Here is an 18511-nt window from a genome sequence, read left to right as displayed (position 1 = left end):
GGGGGAGGGTTCCCCACAAGATAGGAGCTCCGGATTCGCCTCAGAACTGAAACCTGCCAATTTTGGCTTTTCACAACAAAACACCAAAGGCACAGGGGCACGGGTCCCCTCCAAACAGGAGCCTTACAGCTCTGCACAAAACACCAAGCAGAAAAGGGAAATAACGCCCAAATCTATTAACCACAATTCTTACCACCTCTGCCATCACCTTTGCCATTGCTTTTGCCTTTTCCTTATCTCTTCTTACATACACTTGCTGTACTTTTTTAACCAGTTCCTCTCAAATTTCTCACTATTATCTGCCACTCTCTCCTTACTCTAACATTATCTGCACCTTCATTTTCTGCCAAGTTCTTTATTCCTGCTCTTTCTAATTTGATACCAAGCTCTCTCCTCTGGCAGCTTGGACACTGTTCACTCTTTCTAATAGGCAATACCACTTTCTAATACATGTACAAAAAAACCAAAACAAACCCAAGCTTCACAACTGTTTCCACACTAGGCACAGGATTTTAAAAGGGAAATTAGCTGGGGCTATATTAGAAAAGTGTTGGAGCCTGGGTGTTCTCAATTCAGTAACTAAAATCTTTCTCCTCTAAAATCTGCCCCCTTTGGACAGTAAGGTTGAATTCCAAACCAACAGTTTATATGATTTATCCTCGTTCACTCTTTGCCAAACGCTTCGCTTTTCTCTGGCCGAGCCCGTGGCCGGGGTACGGAACCGCAGATCGAGCCCCCCACTCGCTCTGTACTTTGACAGCACATCTCATCCACTCTCACTCACACAGCAGCAGAACAGCAACAGGCAAAACACAAAGAGCCGTACAATAGCACAGGACAGCGGGGTCCAACCCCTTAAAGGTACCTTTCACAGTGGGGTCCAACCCCTGGGGGTCCAACCCCTTTAAAAGTACTTTTCCTCTTGCCCAGGACTAATTTTGGGAGACCCAGTCTTCCTTGGGACTTTCAACCCACCCTCAGGGACTCGAACCCTGCACCTGCAGGTATTTTGTGTTTCAAAGGAATAGCAAATCCCTTAATTTGGTGCAGATGGTCCTTGTCTGCCCCCACCGTGAGCCAAAGGACAGCTGAGCTCCCCCTGAAAATTCAGGGTGGTGACGGGGAGCTCTGCTTCCCCCTGGATCCGGCAGCCGGGCAGAGAGGGTCCCATCTGGGGTGCCAGATGAATCACACTGCAACCGGGCCAGGAGACCCTTCAGAGACAGAGCCAGAGAAGTGGGTATTTGCTTTATTCGGCGCGCCGGCTGTGTGGGGATCGCTCCTCCAAACACGCACACCGGTGCTCCCTACGACACAGTATTATGGGTTAAATTATGAATATTCATCACATTCCTTGGGACAGGTGTGGTTACACAGATTATTTCTCGGGAGTCATTAATATCATTAGCATGTGGGCCACGCATGCGCTGTGTGTCCTGGTGGTCGCGCTGAGGAAGGCCTCCCCTCTTCCTCGGGGGTCTTTCTGATGAAGGCCAGTAGTCATCCTCCCAGTGAACTTTTCACCTTTCTCCCTGGGCATGCGTAGTCCTTTGAGGAATGATTCAGCAGTCTCGGAGATAATCCTTGTCCCCTCTATCTTGACAAGATTAGAGTGAATTTGGCTTCTCAGGTTTTGTAATTAACATCTTCTGTCTGAACTAACATTTGCTGTCTCCCAGTTGTTAACTTGTGCTTACATGAGGTAGTTACTGACTGCCCCTTCTTCAAGGGTGGCCAGGTTCAGGATGGAGGTGCTGAAGGGCTTCCTTGGACATGGATGCTGGGGAACCAGAGGACGGCCCCAATGTGCAGGACAGCAGCACAACTCCCTAATTTCTGTGCAATCCAATGGTCCAAGCTCCTGGTGACGTCAATTTCCATATTTCAAGCGGGTTTTGGTCACAGGCACAAGAGTTCAGTGGAGTTCACCTCTCACCCTGCACTTTACTCAGAATGATTTCATTCTGGAATTAAGGGATGTGACAATTCCCACTCCAAGAGGAAGGGAATGTTGCTGTCCCTGCCCAGCTCTGCAGCCCTACCTGGTGTCTCTTCCCATCACCGGGAATGCAGGGTGGAATGCTGGCCAGAAGGGGAAGGATGCTCCGTGCCATCCCGAGCCCTCTCCTGCCATCCAGAGGCACCAGCCCTGCAGAGATTTGGGGAATCACCACTGCCCCGTGCTGGCTGTGTCCCCAGGGCTTAACCTGTCCCACCCTCTCCGGGGAAAGAGCTCCCTCAAAACGCCATGAAACTCATCTGCTGAGCCAAGGGACACGGAGTTTATTCCCTGGGGCCCAGAGGCAGTGAGGGTCATTCCATGGGGAATAGAGCCAGGGAACAGGACTGAGCCCGGCTGCACTGCTTGGAACCACGTGGAGCTGGGAGGGAGGAGGAAATCCATGCTCCAGTGTGCTCCCTGCAGAGCATCCCTCCCACATTGCCCGTGGCACTGCCCCTGCTCCCTTCTCCTGCAGGAATACAGGCCGGGGGAGGTTGATACTCTGGATATTTATAAATCCGATGGTTCAAGGATCCCTCAGTCACTGTCCTGGGATCCTTCAGCAGCACAGGGGAAGGGATCAACAGGCTCAGACCCCCCGTGTCCGTGTTGGTATCCTTGCTGCGGGCAGTTTTGTCTTTCTATTCGTCAAAGACCCTCTGGAGCGAGAGCCGGAGGGACTCCACGGAGCAGGGGCTCCAGCACCTCCCTGCCAAGAAGTAGAGGAAGGGTTTGATGGCGCTGTGGATGCAGGCGAGCCGGAAAAAAGCCTGCGAGGACACATAACCGAGCTGCTGCAGGAAACTCAAGAGGCTGAGGAGGACAGCCAAGAGCACAAGGAGGAAGATAACGATGTGGAACCTCTCGGGTTGCTGCTGCTGGGAGCCACACTTGGCTTTAACGATGTCAATTGTGCGGGTGATGAGCACGGGTGCAGCAATGAGGAGCAGGATGACGGCGAACATGGAGGTGAGAGCCACCCAGCAGCGCTCCTGCTCGTGTGATGGGCACAGGGAAGCCACCGTGGGAATGGCAGTGAAGAGAGCGAAGAAGGCCAAGCATTGAGCCCCCCACAGCACCCACATCATGGGATTGGGAAGGTCACAGCGGCAGCAGAGCTTGCAGAGCTTTTCCATGTCCTTTTTGGCGCCGATGGCTGTCATCCAGAAGAGCGCCCAGTAGCAGGAGAACGCTGACACCAGGTAAAGGAATCTCACGTACATCAGGGGCATGACAGGAGAGCAGGACACATCTTCGAGCAGGAAGAGCAGGGCGGAGGAGAACACAAGGAGGAGGAAGAGTACGTCAGCGACAGCCAGGCCAAAGATGCCGGCAGTACGCCCTTTCCATCTGAGGAGGCAGAAGAGAGCCCCATTCCCAGCCAGCCCACAGAGGCAGATGAGCAGTGTCACACTGTGTATGGCCACGTTGGTGACATCTATCTCACATGGATCATCTCCTTTGGTGGGTGAGGCAGAAGGTGGGGACACGGAGCTCACCTCCATGGATGGACGCTGGGCAGGCGCTGGGATGTGGCCCCAGCTGTGGTCAGAGTGGATGGGCAGTCAGTGCTTGGAGAATCCAGGGATGGACCAAGCGGCTCCTCAGCAGCTCCCTGCAGCGGGAAGGGTTTGGTGGAGAGAAGTGAGATGAGCAGGGGAGCAGGGTGGTGGGAATGGTGGGGTGGGAGAGGGAGGGTTGGGCTGTTCAGCAGGGGATTGATAAATAACATAGAGAACAAACATTTTCAGCTCCCTGATGTTGCTGAAAAGTCCAACTAGTCAAAAAGATTAAATGATTTAAATGTGTGCACACAGGGCTAGAAATGAGGCTGGAGCCGGTGCTGGAACAGATCAGGAGGCCTGCAGTGGTTCTGGGGCAGTTCTGTCACAAGAAGCAACAGTGCACGCCCAGAAAAATAGCTCAAGGCAAGGTCACCTTTAATACTGAAGCATTCAGTGAATATGACCAGCAGAGACCCCTCTTAATGAATCTGCAGGACCATCAAAAGACTTCCAGGAGGAGGTGAACACATGGAAATTCCTTCTAGGAAAGTGATTTTTGTGTATTAGATAGGAAACAGGTTTGAATGCCTCTGTGTTTCTAGTGGATAAAACCCTGCTGTAAAGTCTCCCCACACACAGAACAAGGAGAGATCTTCCTGTGTGTCCTGCACAGGTAAAGAATTCCTGCTTTCTCCTGCTTCCCATTCTGTTAGAAAGTTTATTCTGGTCCATTTTGGTATCAAGATGCAGAATGGAAGAGCAGGGCAGGGCAGGGAGGAGCTGGGGAGGGCACTGCGGTCACCGGGAGAGGGTGGCAGGCACAGAGCAGCTGCAGGAGGAGAGGAAGGTGGGGCAGGGAGGAAGGAGAACATTCCACTGACCTGTTCAGTGTGGGGCAGCAGCAGGCACAGGGGCTCTGTCCCGATCAGCGGCGCTTCCTGGCACCCCTTACTCCTTTGGGATCCACATCCTAAAGCGGCTCCTTCCAGGTCAGGAACACGAAGGAGAAAGTGCCCAGATCACCAGGAGGTGCCCACTGCTGTCCCACCAGCTCCTCTCTGTGCCCTGTCCTCGTGTTGCTCCCACAGGCTGGGTGGGGTCACGGGAGAGTCGGAAGTTGTGACTTTGGGTACATCAGAGCTCCACTTCCTCGGAGTTATTTGTTTTGTTTTTCTTTCCTACAGAGGAAGTGGGTTTTGTCAGAAGCCTCACATGAACAATTTTGCAAATGGCTCTTCCTTTCCTACTGATTAGAAACACTCCTTCCCTGCAGAATGTCCCATTCTCCAACTGCCTTCCCTCTCATGACAGGCTCCTACCATTCCTCGTTTCTCTTCCCTGAGGGGTCATGGTCCCTCCAGCAGCAGAGGGATGCTGGTGGTGCTGGTGGCACTGGAATGCTGGCAGTGCTGGCTGTGCCAGCAGTGCTGGTGAGGCAGTTGGCTGCTTTTCAGAAGTAATTCCCATTCCGAGAACAGCTCCAGGATCATTGCCAAAATCTCCCCCGGGCCCAAGGAAGAACAGACGATCTGCTCCCCATCCCATCCCATCCCATCCCATCCCCATCCCATCCCCATCCCATCCCCATCCCATCCCCATCCCATCCCCATCCCATCCCATCCCATCCCATCCCATCCCATCCCGCAGGTTTCCCGCCCGGCAGCCTCTCCCCACCTTGAAGCGCTGCCCGTCGGGCTCTGCTGCTCTCCAGTGCGGACATTTGGGATCGGCAGCATCCAGAGCCTTCCTGACCCCTCCTGACCCCTCGCACACGCCCAGAGCCCCCCGGGGCTGCCTTCCCCCCGACAGCCCCGCTCCTGCCCCGCTCCAGCCGGGACCAGGCACATCTTTGCCGTGGCACTCCCGGAGCAGCCGGGGCCGTGCTGAGCCCCTGGGCCATCCTGCCCGTGCCGCCTGTGCCGGTGCCAGCCCAGCTCCGGGCACTCGGGACCATGGGTGCTCCAGGCAGGTGAATGTGGCCTAGGAACAGCTCTGTGGTCAAGTGAGCAGCAGAGGAACTGAAGGATGCTCTTCCCCAGCAGAGCTGCTGCTTTGTGCTCTGGGGCAGCGCTGCCGCTGCTGGGCTTCCTCGGGGAAAACAGCTCCTTTGGGATGTGCTTTGCTGCAAAGCTTTCCCTGAGCTGGGTGTCTGCAAGAGGTGTCAGGATACCAGTGTCAGGAGTTTTCCATGGTTTACAGACTGTTGTACACAGCACGTTCCGGGCAATTTGCGAGCGTGAGGCAGAGCAAAATGGGTGCAATTGGACTCTGCAAATGCAGTTCAGGCAGACGTTGATCTTTTAACTTTTCCATGGCAGGTGCGAATTCTTGGGCATTTGTGAGTCTGCCTTGACGTGCAGGGATTGAAGGTTTTAGGTCTGGAATTGTTTGCTCAGCTTGCTCCAAGGCATGGTGTACTTCTGGAAGTGCCACACGCCTCCCAGGACCGAGGAGCTGCTGGCTGGGTGCCTGGGAACTGGGAGCCACTGGAAGGGCTGGGGGTGACACCTGGAGATGGGCTGGGGAAGCCTGAACTGGGATATTTTCCCCCCTGACGTTGGGTACCGAGGCACTAGGAAAATCCAGGACTCCAGGATGTTTGAATGTATCTAAAGGTACACCTGGATTTTTGCCCTGTGGCACTCTTGAGTTTCTGTTGACTTTCCTGAATTGAGGCTACTGAGGGCGGTGGAAGATCATTTGTCTTGTTTTGTGCTTCTCTGTCGTTTTTAACTCCTGCTTGAATTTGAACATAACCTTTTCCTCTCAAGGTCACCGGCGAGCCTGGGACAGGACCTGAGCCAGAGCTTGTTGGGCCCTTGCAGAGAGAGAAGCAGCAAATGGTGCTGGAGAGTTTTTGGGAGCGCTGTGGGTGAGTCTCGTTTGGTGCTGCCCTTTGTTCCTGGGGGGCACTCGCGGAGCGCGCTGGGGCCGCGCCACATCGGTGCCCAGCTGGGCGCAGGCGCTTGCCCCTTGCAGCCCTGGTGGGTGAGAGCTGCGCCCGCGCTGCTGCTGGCACAGGAGGCAGAGCTGGGCCAGGGCAGCTCCTCCTGTGCTGCGTGGGGGCAGAACTCGCGGGTTCCTCTCTCTCCCCGGGGCGCTCCGGCTGCTGCAGCTCTTTGGCCCAGGCCCCTGAGAGGCGCTGGGCTATTGCTGGCCCATGGCTCCCAGAGGTGCCCGTGTGTGGAGGGCCAGGGCGCTGTGCTGGGTCCGGGGAAGGTTTTGGCTGTGACATGGCCGGTGCCCGTGAGATGGGGGGTGAACTCTCAGCACAGGAGTTCATTGGGTTAGTTGTTTGTCTGAGGAAAATGTCCCCTGAATTAGTTGGAGCGCTCAGATTTCGATGAACCTTTTTTCTAGAGTTAATGACTCCATAGAAGTAAACCAAGTAATTGAATCAATGTGGCACAAAATTCAGGAGCAGTTTGGGATATGCAGCTGCACCTGATTATGTTGGGCAGGCTGGTGGGAAGGGCTTTCTGCCAGGCCTGGGCATCCTCAAGACACCTCAAGGATGTTTTTCAAACATTTGTTGTCTTTTGTTTCCCAGCCCAGGGCCAAGCTGGAGAAAAGGTAGAGAGAGTGGCAAGTGGGAGTCCCATGTTTAGATCTGCCTTTGGATTCCAGTTCCTCCCGGGGGGTCTGTGCTGCTCAAAGTACAAAGGAAGGAGATGTTGGAGTCCCTGTTTGTTCCCCTGTGGAGCTTGGAAGAGATGCTGAGGGTGAAATTCCAGGGAAGCTGCGCTTGCAGAGCGACTGGAGTGTGAAGCAGTGGCAGCTGTTTGCCGTGGGCCGGTTTCCCTCCTTCACTTGGGTTCCCTGCTGCTCCTGGGAATCCCTCAGCACCTTTGCTTTTGCAAGTGCTTTGCTGAAGGATTTTGGATGTGGCAGTGAGCTTCTCTGTTCCTGTTTATGTGGAGGATCTGTTTCAGGAAACGTCTCCTTATCTGGATGGATTCAGAAGTTCCTGTCACAGGTTAATTGCGGTGAAGAAAAGGAAAAGAAGCCAATAGCCTGGACTGGGATGCCCCAGGCCCCTGCCAAGCACAGGGGTTGTTGCTGGGTGTTTATTCTCCAGTCCTGTGTGCTCAGGCCTTGTTCTGATCTGCTCAGCCATAAATGCCACTGCAGGAAGAACAGGAAACCTCACGTTTCCTGCGGAGCCTTTGTCTGCACTGATTTTGTGCTGCAGCCTGAACTGTGTCCTAAATGTTAGCTTTGAATTAATGCAGATGGTCTGGGATTGTGTGTTCGGAGTTGCTGGTTTAGGCGTGGCCAGGTCTGGATTTGCATTTGTGGGCACTGAGTGTTCCTTGTGTCAGCTTTAGGTCTTCTGGATTGGTGGGAATTGTCGGAGAAAAGAGAAGGGAATTGAAATGCACAGCTCCATTCTTGGAGAAATGGTGAGGATGGGAGAAAAGAGGGTGTGGAACTGCTGGGAGCTCCTGGAGTGAGGGAAAGGATCTAAGAGGTGGAAACAAAAGCTGTGGAACAAAGCCCGAAAAGGGGGCAGGGCAGGGCGGGCACCGCAGGGTGTGGGGGAAAGAGGGAAAGAATCCCTGCTCCAGGAATGCAGCAGGGGCCAGGACAGGACCATTTTCCATCCACTGCTCTCAGTGGAATCCTAATAAGGAAGGTCAAAGGGAATGATTCGTTTGTTCTTAGGTTTGGAATGAAAGGTGCTCTTGCAGAGGGGAAGATTCACCTGTTAAAATTCTGTTGGATACAGGAAAAGAGGGAGGACCAGCTGGGGAATGAACAGGTGGATTTTTGGTGGATACAGGCAAAGGCATGGGCAGGGGCTCTTAGGTAAAATACACTTCATGGGTAGCACCAGAAAAAGCTCCAGCTGCCCATTTTTCCAAGCTCTGAAATTCCAGAGGAGTAAGCAGTGGTCAGCACATCAATTTCTCTATTCCTTGGATGCCCAGGGCTTTGTTGGGAAGAGGTGACATTTGGAAAGGAACAAATCTGGGGATGTAATTCCTGATAGTGAGGCCCAGGTTTTGATATCCTTCCAGCACCCAAACGCAACAGAGGGAATCCTGGAGGAGCTGGAAAACGCTGTCACTTCGTTGGTGGAATTCCTGGGAACTGGAAAGCAGCAGAAGCAGCAAGAACAGAGTTGGAAGCAGGCTCCAGCCGGGTAAGGCAGACACCAAATCCTTTGGAATTAGAAGTGGGCAGGGGTGGGAAGAATGAATTCTTACATTTGTAGCCCAGGGATTCCTGAGCAGGATCCCGGCAGGGAAGACTGCAGGGATCAGGCTGGGGCCTGATCGCAGCTGGGGGCAGCGAGCCTTGGAATTGGCTGAAGGGAAGAAAGAGGGATCCTTTGAGCACAAGGATCAGGTGTCAAATGCGGAGATGGCATCAGCCAATTCCTCGGGAGGGTTTAGTTCCTGGGCCAAATCGATCTGCTGCCTTGTGAAGGAGCTCAGAGAGCTGGGAAGAGCCCAAGCAACGCAGGGAATGCACCGGCAGATAAAAGTGCCGGGGAACGGTGGGGAAAAGCATCCGAACAGGGGGCCTCGTTTTGTACAGGGACGGTACAAAAAATTGTCCGAAAGAATAGGAATGGAATGGGATTTTACGTATTCCTCGGAGGCCACAATCCAGTGGGAAGGCTGAGAGAAGGAAGCAAAGCCTAAAAAAGCAAATGAGCCAAATCTGCCCAAAGCCTCCAATGGCCACATTCCCTGGCATTGCTGAGGACTTCAGCCAAGCTCCAGGCAAAAGGTGAGCCCCTATGGAATCCTTTGTGGGAGACCATATCCAGCTGGGACCCTTCCTGGAGAAGGCCATGGGATATGGGTTATCCCAGGTCCAGAGAATATGTCATTTCCTCAGGAAAAACACTTGGATCTCTGCATCACTTTCTTGTTTTAGGCTCACCAGTCACCCGGGCTATCCAAGTCCACCCTCCCCAGTGGGGAGAGTGGGAGCACGTCCAGCCATGGAGAATTTCTGGGAGAGCCCGGGAGAAGAAAGAAGGCTCCAGCTTCACAGATCTGTGTCATAACCCATCCTGTCGGCCGCTCCTGTTTGATCCTGGTGCATTTGTCCTCTTGGATTCAACCTGAGCAGCGCTAATTGCTGGCAATGAAGCAGCCTTTGGTACTTCTTTTCCACAAAACCTCTCCATCCTGCCCTTCAATCCTGTTGCAAACACGGGAAAAACCCAAAATTCTGTTTTTCCCCCCCTCTCCCCTTCACTTTGCCTCCTCTTGCAGGCTTTGGGCTATCCAGGCTTGCATGTAGATTAGGCAGAGCACCCTGTAAGCTCAGCTCCAGGTGGGATTGCAGCGGTGTTGGAAGCACCAGGGATTCTCCCAAGGTTTGGTGTGAGGAGCTGCATCTTGGGAGGGGCTGGGATTTTGTGCACTTCTGGGGGTTTTTTTTCCTGTTTGCCTTTTGGGCCGCCTCAGAGAAAAAGCTGAAAACCGAAGAAGCTGAGGGGGGGTTCCTAAATTCCTTTCCAGCCCTTCAGAGGAGGCACAAATCCACATGGAGCTGAGGAAAGGGATGTGAGGAGAATGGCAATAATGGAGCCTTGGGACTCTGCACTTCATTCTTTTCACGTGTTTGGAGGTGCAGGAAATGCCAAACGCCACAGGAATTCTGTGTCTGTAACATCGGGTGCAACCTCTTGAAACCCAAGTGCTCAGAGTGGGGTTTTCCCAAGGGTAAATCCCAATGTGACATGGCAAAGCTTCAGCGAGGATTTCCAGGCTTGACTGCAGAGCTTTTGGGAAAGCTCAGTAGCCAAACAAGATCAGATTTCTGTCGGATTTGGATCAAACGTGGCGTTTAAATCTGGGACAGCTCAGCTCCCCGGGTGGGAAAGTGCTTGGAGTAGCCGAGCTGAGCCTTTTTTGAGAATTCCAAGCGTTGTGTTCTTACGCTCCTTAATACAACGTTTAAATAATTGATCCTGAATGGAGACAGTATCAGAGGGGTTTGTTAGAGGGGCAGGGATGTTTTTTCACCTGGCAGTGTGTCGGGATAGTCAAGACTCCTTATGTCAGAATTAATTGGTCTTCCTTCTTTTCCCTTTGGTTCTTCCTAGATTGTGGCTGAGTGGGGAGAATATTTGGCCATTTCACTCGTGGTGCTGTGCCCAGCAGTCCTCACAGTGCTGGGAAACAGACGATACTGAAAATTGAAGGAATTTGGCCGCGTATAAATGAGCCGTTCGTTCTTCTCCGGTGCGAGGGCTTTGATGTTGGTTGGCAGTAAAGTTTCCTGGTTGTCTTCTACTCCTCTTGCTCAAAGTCAGTGTAGGATTTCCAAAGAATCTGCAACAGAGAAACCTCTCATCGTGTTTGTTCCGGGCCCACGGAGACACCGGGAGGGGAAGAGAAGGGGTGAAGGTGGAATTTCCCTGGGAGAAGGTTCGGAGATCGGGGTGCGTTCCCTGGCGCCACGGGCTGGGATTGGGGCTGAGCGGCACCGAACCCGGTGCTCATCATCCCCTCGGCTTTCCCCTCCTGTTGCAGCAGGGGGTTCATGGCCCTGCCCGGAGACAGATGTTAATTAGTGAGTGCCGGGCCGAGCCGTGACAGCAGCAGCTTCTGTGTGAGCCGCTGCTTTACTGGCAGCTTCGTCAGCCACCCTCTCTAATTAAAGTCCTGGCGTTTGCTCCTGATTTTCTTTCAGCCTTCCATCCAACTTTCCACCTCTTTTCTTCTCTCTGTCCAGTGTGTCTTTTGTGTTGCTTTCCTGTCCTGTGTGCTCCCCATGCCATTCCCTTTCACTGCTTCACTCTCTCTTGTTTTTCTTTTAAGAAACAAATACTCAATCTTGATTTAATAAACACCGCAGAGAGGAGAGGGGGGAGAAATGTTCCCCAACAGCTGTGAAGTTGAAGCAGGCAGCAGAGTTCCGTGATAGGGATGTCCTGGTGTTCTTTTAAGAAATCCATACTGACCTTTATTGAATAAATTCTGCTCAATCCCTCTCCCTGTTCTGTCTCTCTCTGTCTCCCTCGCCGCCCACATCTTTCTCTTTCCTTCTTTCTTGCTCTCCTTTTTCCTTTGTGTTGCAGCGTGACTGTATTTCTTTGTCCCTCTCGCTGTCCTTTTGCCTGTCCCTGTTGATGCCATGAAGATTTTTGCCTTTTCTTTTATACCCCTGTTATACCTTTCTACAACTTCTGTATTCTTAGTGCTTTCAGCCTACATTCTTGGACTTGTTTGTCAAGCTAAGAGACAAAACATTTAGAAGCTTCGTAGCTAGGGATCAGTGTGCCCCAGACCCCAAGGTCCTCTCCAGAACACATTCTGTAAACCAAGATAGAACCGTCCAGGGGAAGGTTCCTTGTGGAGGGGGGCTCACTTGAGCCTCTCATTGGGGAATCTTTGATAGATCTGCTAATTAGTAACACCTAGAATGTTATACCCGATCTTTGGGGGCACACTCAGCGGGGTGCATCTCGATGCATATGACCTGGACGTGTACACCTAAGGATCCTTAAAATAAATACCAAGGTAAAATCCCTTTTCCCCTTCTAACCGTGTCTGACTCTTGATTTTAAGACCAGGAAAATGCATCACTGTCTGCATTGGCTGCTCGGTCCCTCTCCCTCACGGTGCCCTTCTCTTGGGAGCCCCTGTCCTGCTGCCCATCCCTCTCTTTCCCCATCCCTCTGCTGCGCCTTGCCCGTCTTCCCCGCACGCCCCCGTGCCGCGCTCATTTCCTCCCTCCGTCCTTGTTTCCCTCTCTGTCTCTGTATTATCCCTCTGTCTTTGCTGTGTGTTTACCGCTCCGTCTTTCTCTCTGTCCTTCTCCATGCCTCACTGCTGTTCCTTTTTCTTCTCGGGGGATCCGTCGTGCTCCCTGTGCCGTTGTTTCTCACGGGATCCTTCTGTCCCGTCCCCTGCCCCTGTTCTTTTTTAATCCCTCTCTGTCGTGCTGCCCATCGCAGGTGGTGTTTTTTTTCAGTTTCATCCTGCAGCCTGCTCTTCCTTTTCCTCCTGTGTCCCCTCTGCTCCCGCTCCCTCTTTCTGCCTCTCCTGGTCTCTCCCCCGTGCTCCCCCCGCAGCGCTCGATGTGTCCGTGAGCGCAGGTTGGGATCCCGGAGCCGCAGCCTGGCGGGGGCAGCAGCGGCGCGGTAGGGAAGGGATGGGACAGCTCCTGCCCCTGCCCCGAGCGCAGGAGCGGAGCCGGAGCGGGAGCCGCGGCAGCGTCGTGGGGCCGCTGCCCCCGTGCCAGCCCGGGACACCGGAGCTGGGGAGGAGCTCCGAGCCTGCGGGGGGCTGCCCCCCTTGGCTGTGCCTGCCGAGCCCCTTTCTGGGGGCTGTTTGCATGGAAATGGCTTTATGAAAGTGCCGTGCTGCCGTCCAGGGCAGTTTGTCTCGTTTTGTGCATTCTTTGGGGGTGAGGAAAAAAGGCTGGGGGAGGGGGTGGAGACTCGGGGGCTCTGAATGTCACTTGGGGCCCCCCAATGTCGCAGGGAGAGCCACGATGCAGTGGAGGAGCAGGTGAGTGGGGAATGAGGGGGGGCCAGTGCTGGGTGTCCTCCCGCAGAGGGGCCCAAAACTGCCAGAAAATCCACCGGGAGGGATGTGTGTATGACAGCGTAAAATACTAAAAGTTCTTCATTTTTACAGCTATAGACAAATGCTGCTAATTTACATGTAAATTCATTTTGAAATAAGCCAGCCCTCTCTCTACTCTGTTGCATATAGGAGTACAAGAAGCTGGGAATAGAGATCAGCAGGTTTTGAGAATAAGGAGCCGGCGTTTTTCTGTAGGAAGGAAAGCAGCAAGCGCCTGGCCGCAGGAGCCGAGACGCTCGGGCTGCAGGAGCTGCAGAGCGCCCGGAGCCGGCTTTTCCCTGTGCTCTGTGCCTGCCCCCGGGCTGAGCTGGGCGGCGCTGCTGCCGCCCGGTGCCGGCTGAGCCGAGAGGGCGGCGGCCTCGGTGGCTGCCGAGCGTGGCAAGGAGCGGGAGCGAGCGGGGCCGGGTCTGTCAGCGGAGGGGAGGGGCGAAGGGCGGTTCGCAGCGCCAAGGGACACGGCCGTGCACGAGCGGGGCCACAGCTATGGAAAGGAACGGGCGCCGTGCGGGGCGGTGACCGCGGGGAATGACAGCGCGGGGGGCGGCCCGGCGGGGCCGGTTTTGCCGGGCAGCAGAGGCGCGGTCGCAGCGCGACCCGGGCGGGAGGCACCGGGCGGGCACGGTCGGAATCGAGCCGCCCGCGTGTCGCTCTCAAGGAGGCGGCTCGGAAAGGAAGGCGCAGTTCCGCGCTCTCGGGACGGCGTTAAGTGACGCTTTATTATCACCTGCCAGGACCTTGACGAGGGCTGGTGCCACTTCCGCCACACTCAAGATGGCGGACGCAATAGGCCCCCTTGAGAGGCGTCCGAGCAGATGCCTGCCGCCAGTCGCGGAGCAGTCGCCCGCCTCCGGCGCGGCTGGCCCCACCAGCCGTGTCCTCGCACCGGGAAGCACCGCGGAAAATCGCGGGAAAAGCGCGGGGCCGGCGTCGGAGTCCGGGCCGGATTCAGGCAGCCGAATAGACAGAAGCCCTTGTGAGGGGCGGCGGGGGCCCTAAGTGTGCCACACTAAAGATGGCGGCTCGACCGGAAGTGGCTTCTGCCAGCACCCAAGATGGCGGCGGTGGGCGGAAATTACGTCACAGCCACACTAAAGATGGCCGTGGTTTACGCTGTTTTTTGACCTCCTCAATATGGCGGCAAGGAAGTCCCCCACAGGTGCGTCTATTCGACTGCCTGAACGCGACGCCGACGCCAGCCCAGCGCTTGCACGCAATTTTCTGAGGCGTTTCCCGCTATGCGGACAGCGACTGTGGGGCCAGCGGCGCCTGGGGCAGGCGGGAGCATTCAGGCAGTCGAATAGACGGAGCGGGGTCCTTCCGGCCGCCATCTTGAGAAGGTCGAATAGCCACATCGGTGCGGTACCGGTGACTTCCGCCCTTCCTCGCCGGGAGCGGCAATGGCGGGGAGCCCGGGGAGCAGCGCTGCCGGGCCGGGGGCACCGGGGCGGCTGCTCCGGGCTCGGAGGTGAGCGGGGAACGGGGACAGCCCCGAGCGGACGGTGGGGGCCGCGGGGGATCGGTATTCCGGCCCAGGGATGAGTGTCCAGGCACAGGGATGGGTTCCTGGACTATCTAATTATATTATATAACGATCGTACAAGGAGCTCTATATAAGAAATCCTCCATGGTCATCCTTCTCCCAGCCCCTCTGTGTTTTCAGGATCTTGGGGGCAGAGTTTGGGTCTGAACAAGGCTCTCGGGCACAGGGTGGGATTCTTGGGGTGCAGGGCCAGGATTTGGACTCGATGCTCCCTGTGGGTCCCTTGCAGCCCAGGAAATGCTGCGATCCTGTGCCTCTGAGGGTGAAATAAAGGGGAGCGGTGGGGTTTGTGCCCGCTGTGTTCACGGCCCCGCCGGCTCAGGGCGGGTTAAAGGCGCAGCTGCCCCGAGACAGCGGGACCGGCCGGGGCTGCTCGCTCCCGGTGCTGCCGCCTCGTGGGGAGAGCCCGGCACTGCAGCCCGGAACGGCGCTGGACCACGGGATGGGCGTGGAACAGCAGCGCAGGGGATGCTGAGGCAGCCCAGGAAATGCTGCGGTCCCAGGGAAGGCTGAGGCGTCCCCTGCCCGGGGCACTCGGCAGCAAAGCCCTGATGTTGAGCAGAAAAAGGAAAGTTCTGGGTTAGTGGGAGGAGGTTTCTGGAATGGAGTTGGGACAGGTGCTGATCCACGCATGGAATCGAGGCTGGTTTGGCTTGGAAGGGACCACCAGGATCATTTACACTCTGTTTGTTGTCTGGTTCCACAGCAAAGAACACCCAGAACTGCCACCTCACCCTCACGGACAGCAGGAATGTCTTCCATAGCTCTTGTTTCGGAATGGGAATGGCTGTTGGGAGCTCTGGCAGGACCAGGTAAGAAGAGAAATGGGATCATTCTGGCTGCTGCTGGAGGTGGTTTTCTGCTTTCCGGCTGTTCTTCTCATTGATCCTTTCACAGCAGTGTTCTAGGGCACATTTGAGGGTAATTCCAGGAATTTCAAAACAGTTGAAAAATGGTGGGGAAAAGATGTGAACCTGATCCATTTCTAGTAATTCCAAGCTTCTCTCACAGCACTGTTCCAGGGGAAACCTGATGAAAGGATAAAGATGCAGAGGAACAAGTGCTGTAAACCCCCCAGGCTCTCTGACAGAGCAAACCTTCCAGTAATGCCAGTACATCGCTCTGAGAGACTCTGGGATCACAAGGTTTTCCAGGAAAGCAAAACAAGGGCGGAGATGAGGGAATGGGCTTCCAGTTAAGAATGGTTTGGTGGGTGTAGGAATGATTCTTGTATGTTTGATGCTTCCCTTTTTATTCCTGAATAATTTAAAAATGATTCCTTGAATAAATCATCTAAATTTGGGAATTTAAATTTGAGAGGGAACAGTGCAACATTAATACAGGCAGAGATCATGGAATGATGGAATGGTTTGCATTGAAAGCCCCATCTCTGAGCCTGTTCTGGGCAGGCTCCTGCCCATCGGCCACTCGTTGCAGGTGGACATGGAAGTGATGGAGGCGTTCAGGGAACGCTGATTGGTTTTCCCTGCCTCTGGCAGTCAGGTCATTAAAAAGACTAATTGACCTCTTCCAGTGGGGAGACATTTAAACAAGAGGTGCCAAAAAGAATTGGAGCTTCTGCACGATGAAATCTGCAAGTATCCAACTTAAAATCCCCCCTGGATCGTCACCGGTCCGACTCCCACGGACTGGTCACCTTGGCCAGGAGTGTCCAATCCTGCTGTCAATGCACTGGGCCGGGGTCTCATTTTCATTTCATGTAAAGACCCTCTGGGTGCCCCCCAGTCACTGGAAGGACCGGACTGGGCTCCCAGGGCAGTAATTCCAGGTGTTCTCTTCATGGGAATAGCACAGGAGCCTTCCCCTTGGCCAGAGGAGCAGCCAGTGCCTCCCTCAGTCCACAAATCCCCAGGACAGAACACAGAGAAAGCAACAGGAATATGGAAATCCCCCACAGTGGGAGATTCTGGTGCTCTGGATTAGATTTTGGATTTATAACGTTAAAGGGAGGGGTTTCAAAGACTGAAATATTATGTTTTATGACTCAAACATTTTCTTAAAAGACTTTTAAAACTGTATTACAAAAGCTGCAGAAGACTCCCACACCCTGAATGGGGCCCCGAGGCCTGACACTGCTCGCTGATGAAGGTAAGATAAAGTAACAGCTCAGGGCTGGGGATATTCACGGAGCTCAGGCTTAACACCTCCAAGATGAGGAGCACAGCCCCAGGGCTATCAGCTGCCCGGGCTGGCACCAAGGGGTGGAGGGAGGAGAGGCTTTGGGTACCTTGGAAAAGCCGGTGGTCACAGCCGCAGTGACTGCCCATCCTGCACTGTGCAGAGCCCGGCTGCGGGGTCCTCACCGGGGGGAGGAAGCTCATCCACAGCAGAAGGGGTGACATGGCCCAGCACAGGGGCCCCCAGAGCCTGCACCAGAGCACCAGAGATGATGCAGCAGACCCTCAGTGTTGCAAGGGACAGCGTCAAGCCGGCCCCTGCAAGAGAGGCACGTGGGCGTTCCCAGCTGGCCCAAAGTGTGCATTAACCCACGGAATTCTGCACCCTTCGGCTGGGGCAGCGTGTGGCGGCGTGGCCACGGCGCCCACGGGGGACCCTCCCCACCGGCAGGGCGGATGGAGGGGAGCAACGAGACGTCGTTGGCACCCTCAGATGGGTGATGGGCTTCCATCCAACCCCTCTCCCTGTTCCCCACGCACCCTACCCTTCTGTTTTCTATTTCTCTCTCTTCCCTTCTCTTTGTCTCTCTACTATTAAATAAAATACATCCATTTTTTTGGCAACAACATCTAGCCTCGTTTGGTTTTAATCTCGTTTCTGGGGATATTTTGAACCTTCTAAGTTCTGTCTGGTTTAGGCACAGAGACTGAGCTTGCTTTGCTTTTCTGCGTTTAAACCGGATCATAACAGGGCAGGTGTGGAGGGGTTTTTCTCCCTCTCCTGTTCATTAGTGTTACCACTGCTCTTGTTGCTCTCACTGTTACTGTGTGTTGTCATTAATCTCAAATGATTGTATTTGTCTTGGTTTCCATTCTTAAACTGTTCTGAGCTGGAATTTTGTCTCTGGTCTCTTCCCCATCCCACGGGGGGGTGAGGGAGCGGCTGCTGGTGCCCAGCTGGGGTCCAGCCATGGCCCCGGGCACTTCTGGGGGCTCCGAACCCGAGGGACAGGAGCGGTTTTGGGCTCACAAAAAGAGACCCAGTGCTGCGTTTCTGGGGCTCAGAAGCAGGCGCAGAGCTTAAAAGCAGAGACTAAATCCTGCATTGTGGAGTCCTATTAGCGCAGGCCGAGGCCCTAGGGTATATCACTGTCCCACAGCCGTAGGGAGGAGGAGGAGGAGAGAAGATCCGGCAGGCAGGAATTGTGCAGCAAGATTGATTAATTATTTTACAAACTCTTTTATAGACTTCTTTCTTCATAGTCTAATTGGACAAAGGATCAGCCTCCCCTTGGGGGTGATTGGCTAAAATCCTAAAACATCCATTGTCAAAATATTTTACCATAAAGAAGACTTTTCAAGGTTGCAGGTGGCTTGGTTGTTTACATAATTCTGCTACCTCTTCTGTGAGAGAGAAAAGTCTCTCACAGAAAATAGCAAGAAAATCCTTGCTAGCAGCATTTCTCGATCTACAGAGTCCTGAGAGCAGGCTGGTATGGCCAGAGTTGGGACTCAGAAACAGTGACTAAATCCTGTTCTCAGGGCTTGAGGAAGAGAGCGAGTCCTGTGTGTTTGGGCTCACAAAGAGAAACGGAAGTGCTGCGTTTTGCTGGCCCTGAATTAAAGGCCAAGTGCCGTGTTTTGATGCTCAAAGCGGGCTCTTCGGGCCAGGGCGAGTGTGTGTCTCTGAGCTCCGAGTCCTGCCTCAGGCACAGCCCGAAGCCGGGCTCGCCGGCCCCACGCAGAGCTCGGGAGCAGCGACTCAG

At 54.4% G+C, this 18511-nt stretch overlaps 1 protein-coding gene and 1 long non-coding RNA gene across 2 annotated transcripts; one reads left to right on the top strand and one right to left on the bottom strand.

Moving 5' to 3' along the window:
* Window positions 1–1358: 1358 nt before the first annotated feature.
* Window positions 1359–3507, bottom strand: LOC309586119 (mas-related G-protein coupled receptor member E-like; the record flags this gene model as incomplete). The annotated part of the gene is made up of 1 exon (XM_082302687.1): window positions 1359–3507. The coding sequence occupies one exon, from the start codon at window positions 3505–3507 to the stop codon at window positions 2644–2646; it is 864 nt and encodes a 287-aa protein (XP_082158813.1). The 3' UTR covers window positions 1359–2643.
* A 10932-nt stretch (window positions 3508–14439) lies between these two features.
* LOC309586505 lies at window positions 14440–17366 on the top strand. Its single transcript, XR_014227379.1, has 4 exons — window positions 14440–14532; window positions 15314–15419; window positions 16656–16716; window positions 16910–17366. It is a non-coding gene; the product is annotated as an uncharacterized lncRNA (long non-coding RNA).
* Window positions 17367–18511: the final 1145 nt, after the last annotated feature.

The sequence above is a fragment of the Coloeus monedula genome (genome assembly GCF_965178545.1).
Source record: "Coloeus monedula genome assembly, chromosome: 2".
NCBI lineage: Eukaryota > Metazoa > Chordata > Aves > Passeriformes > Corvidae > Coloeus > Coloeus monedula.
Note: the sequence above shows the minus strand (reverse complement) of the source record. Positions and strands in the feature narration are given on the sequence as shown.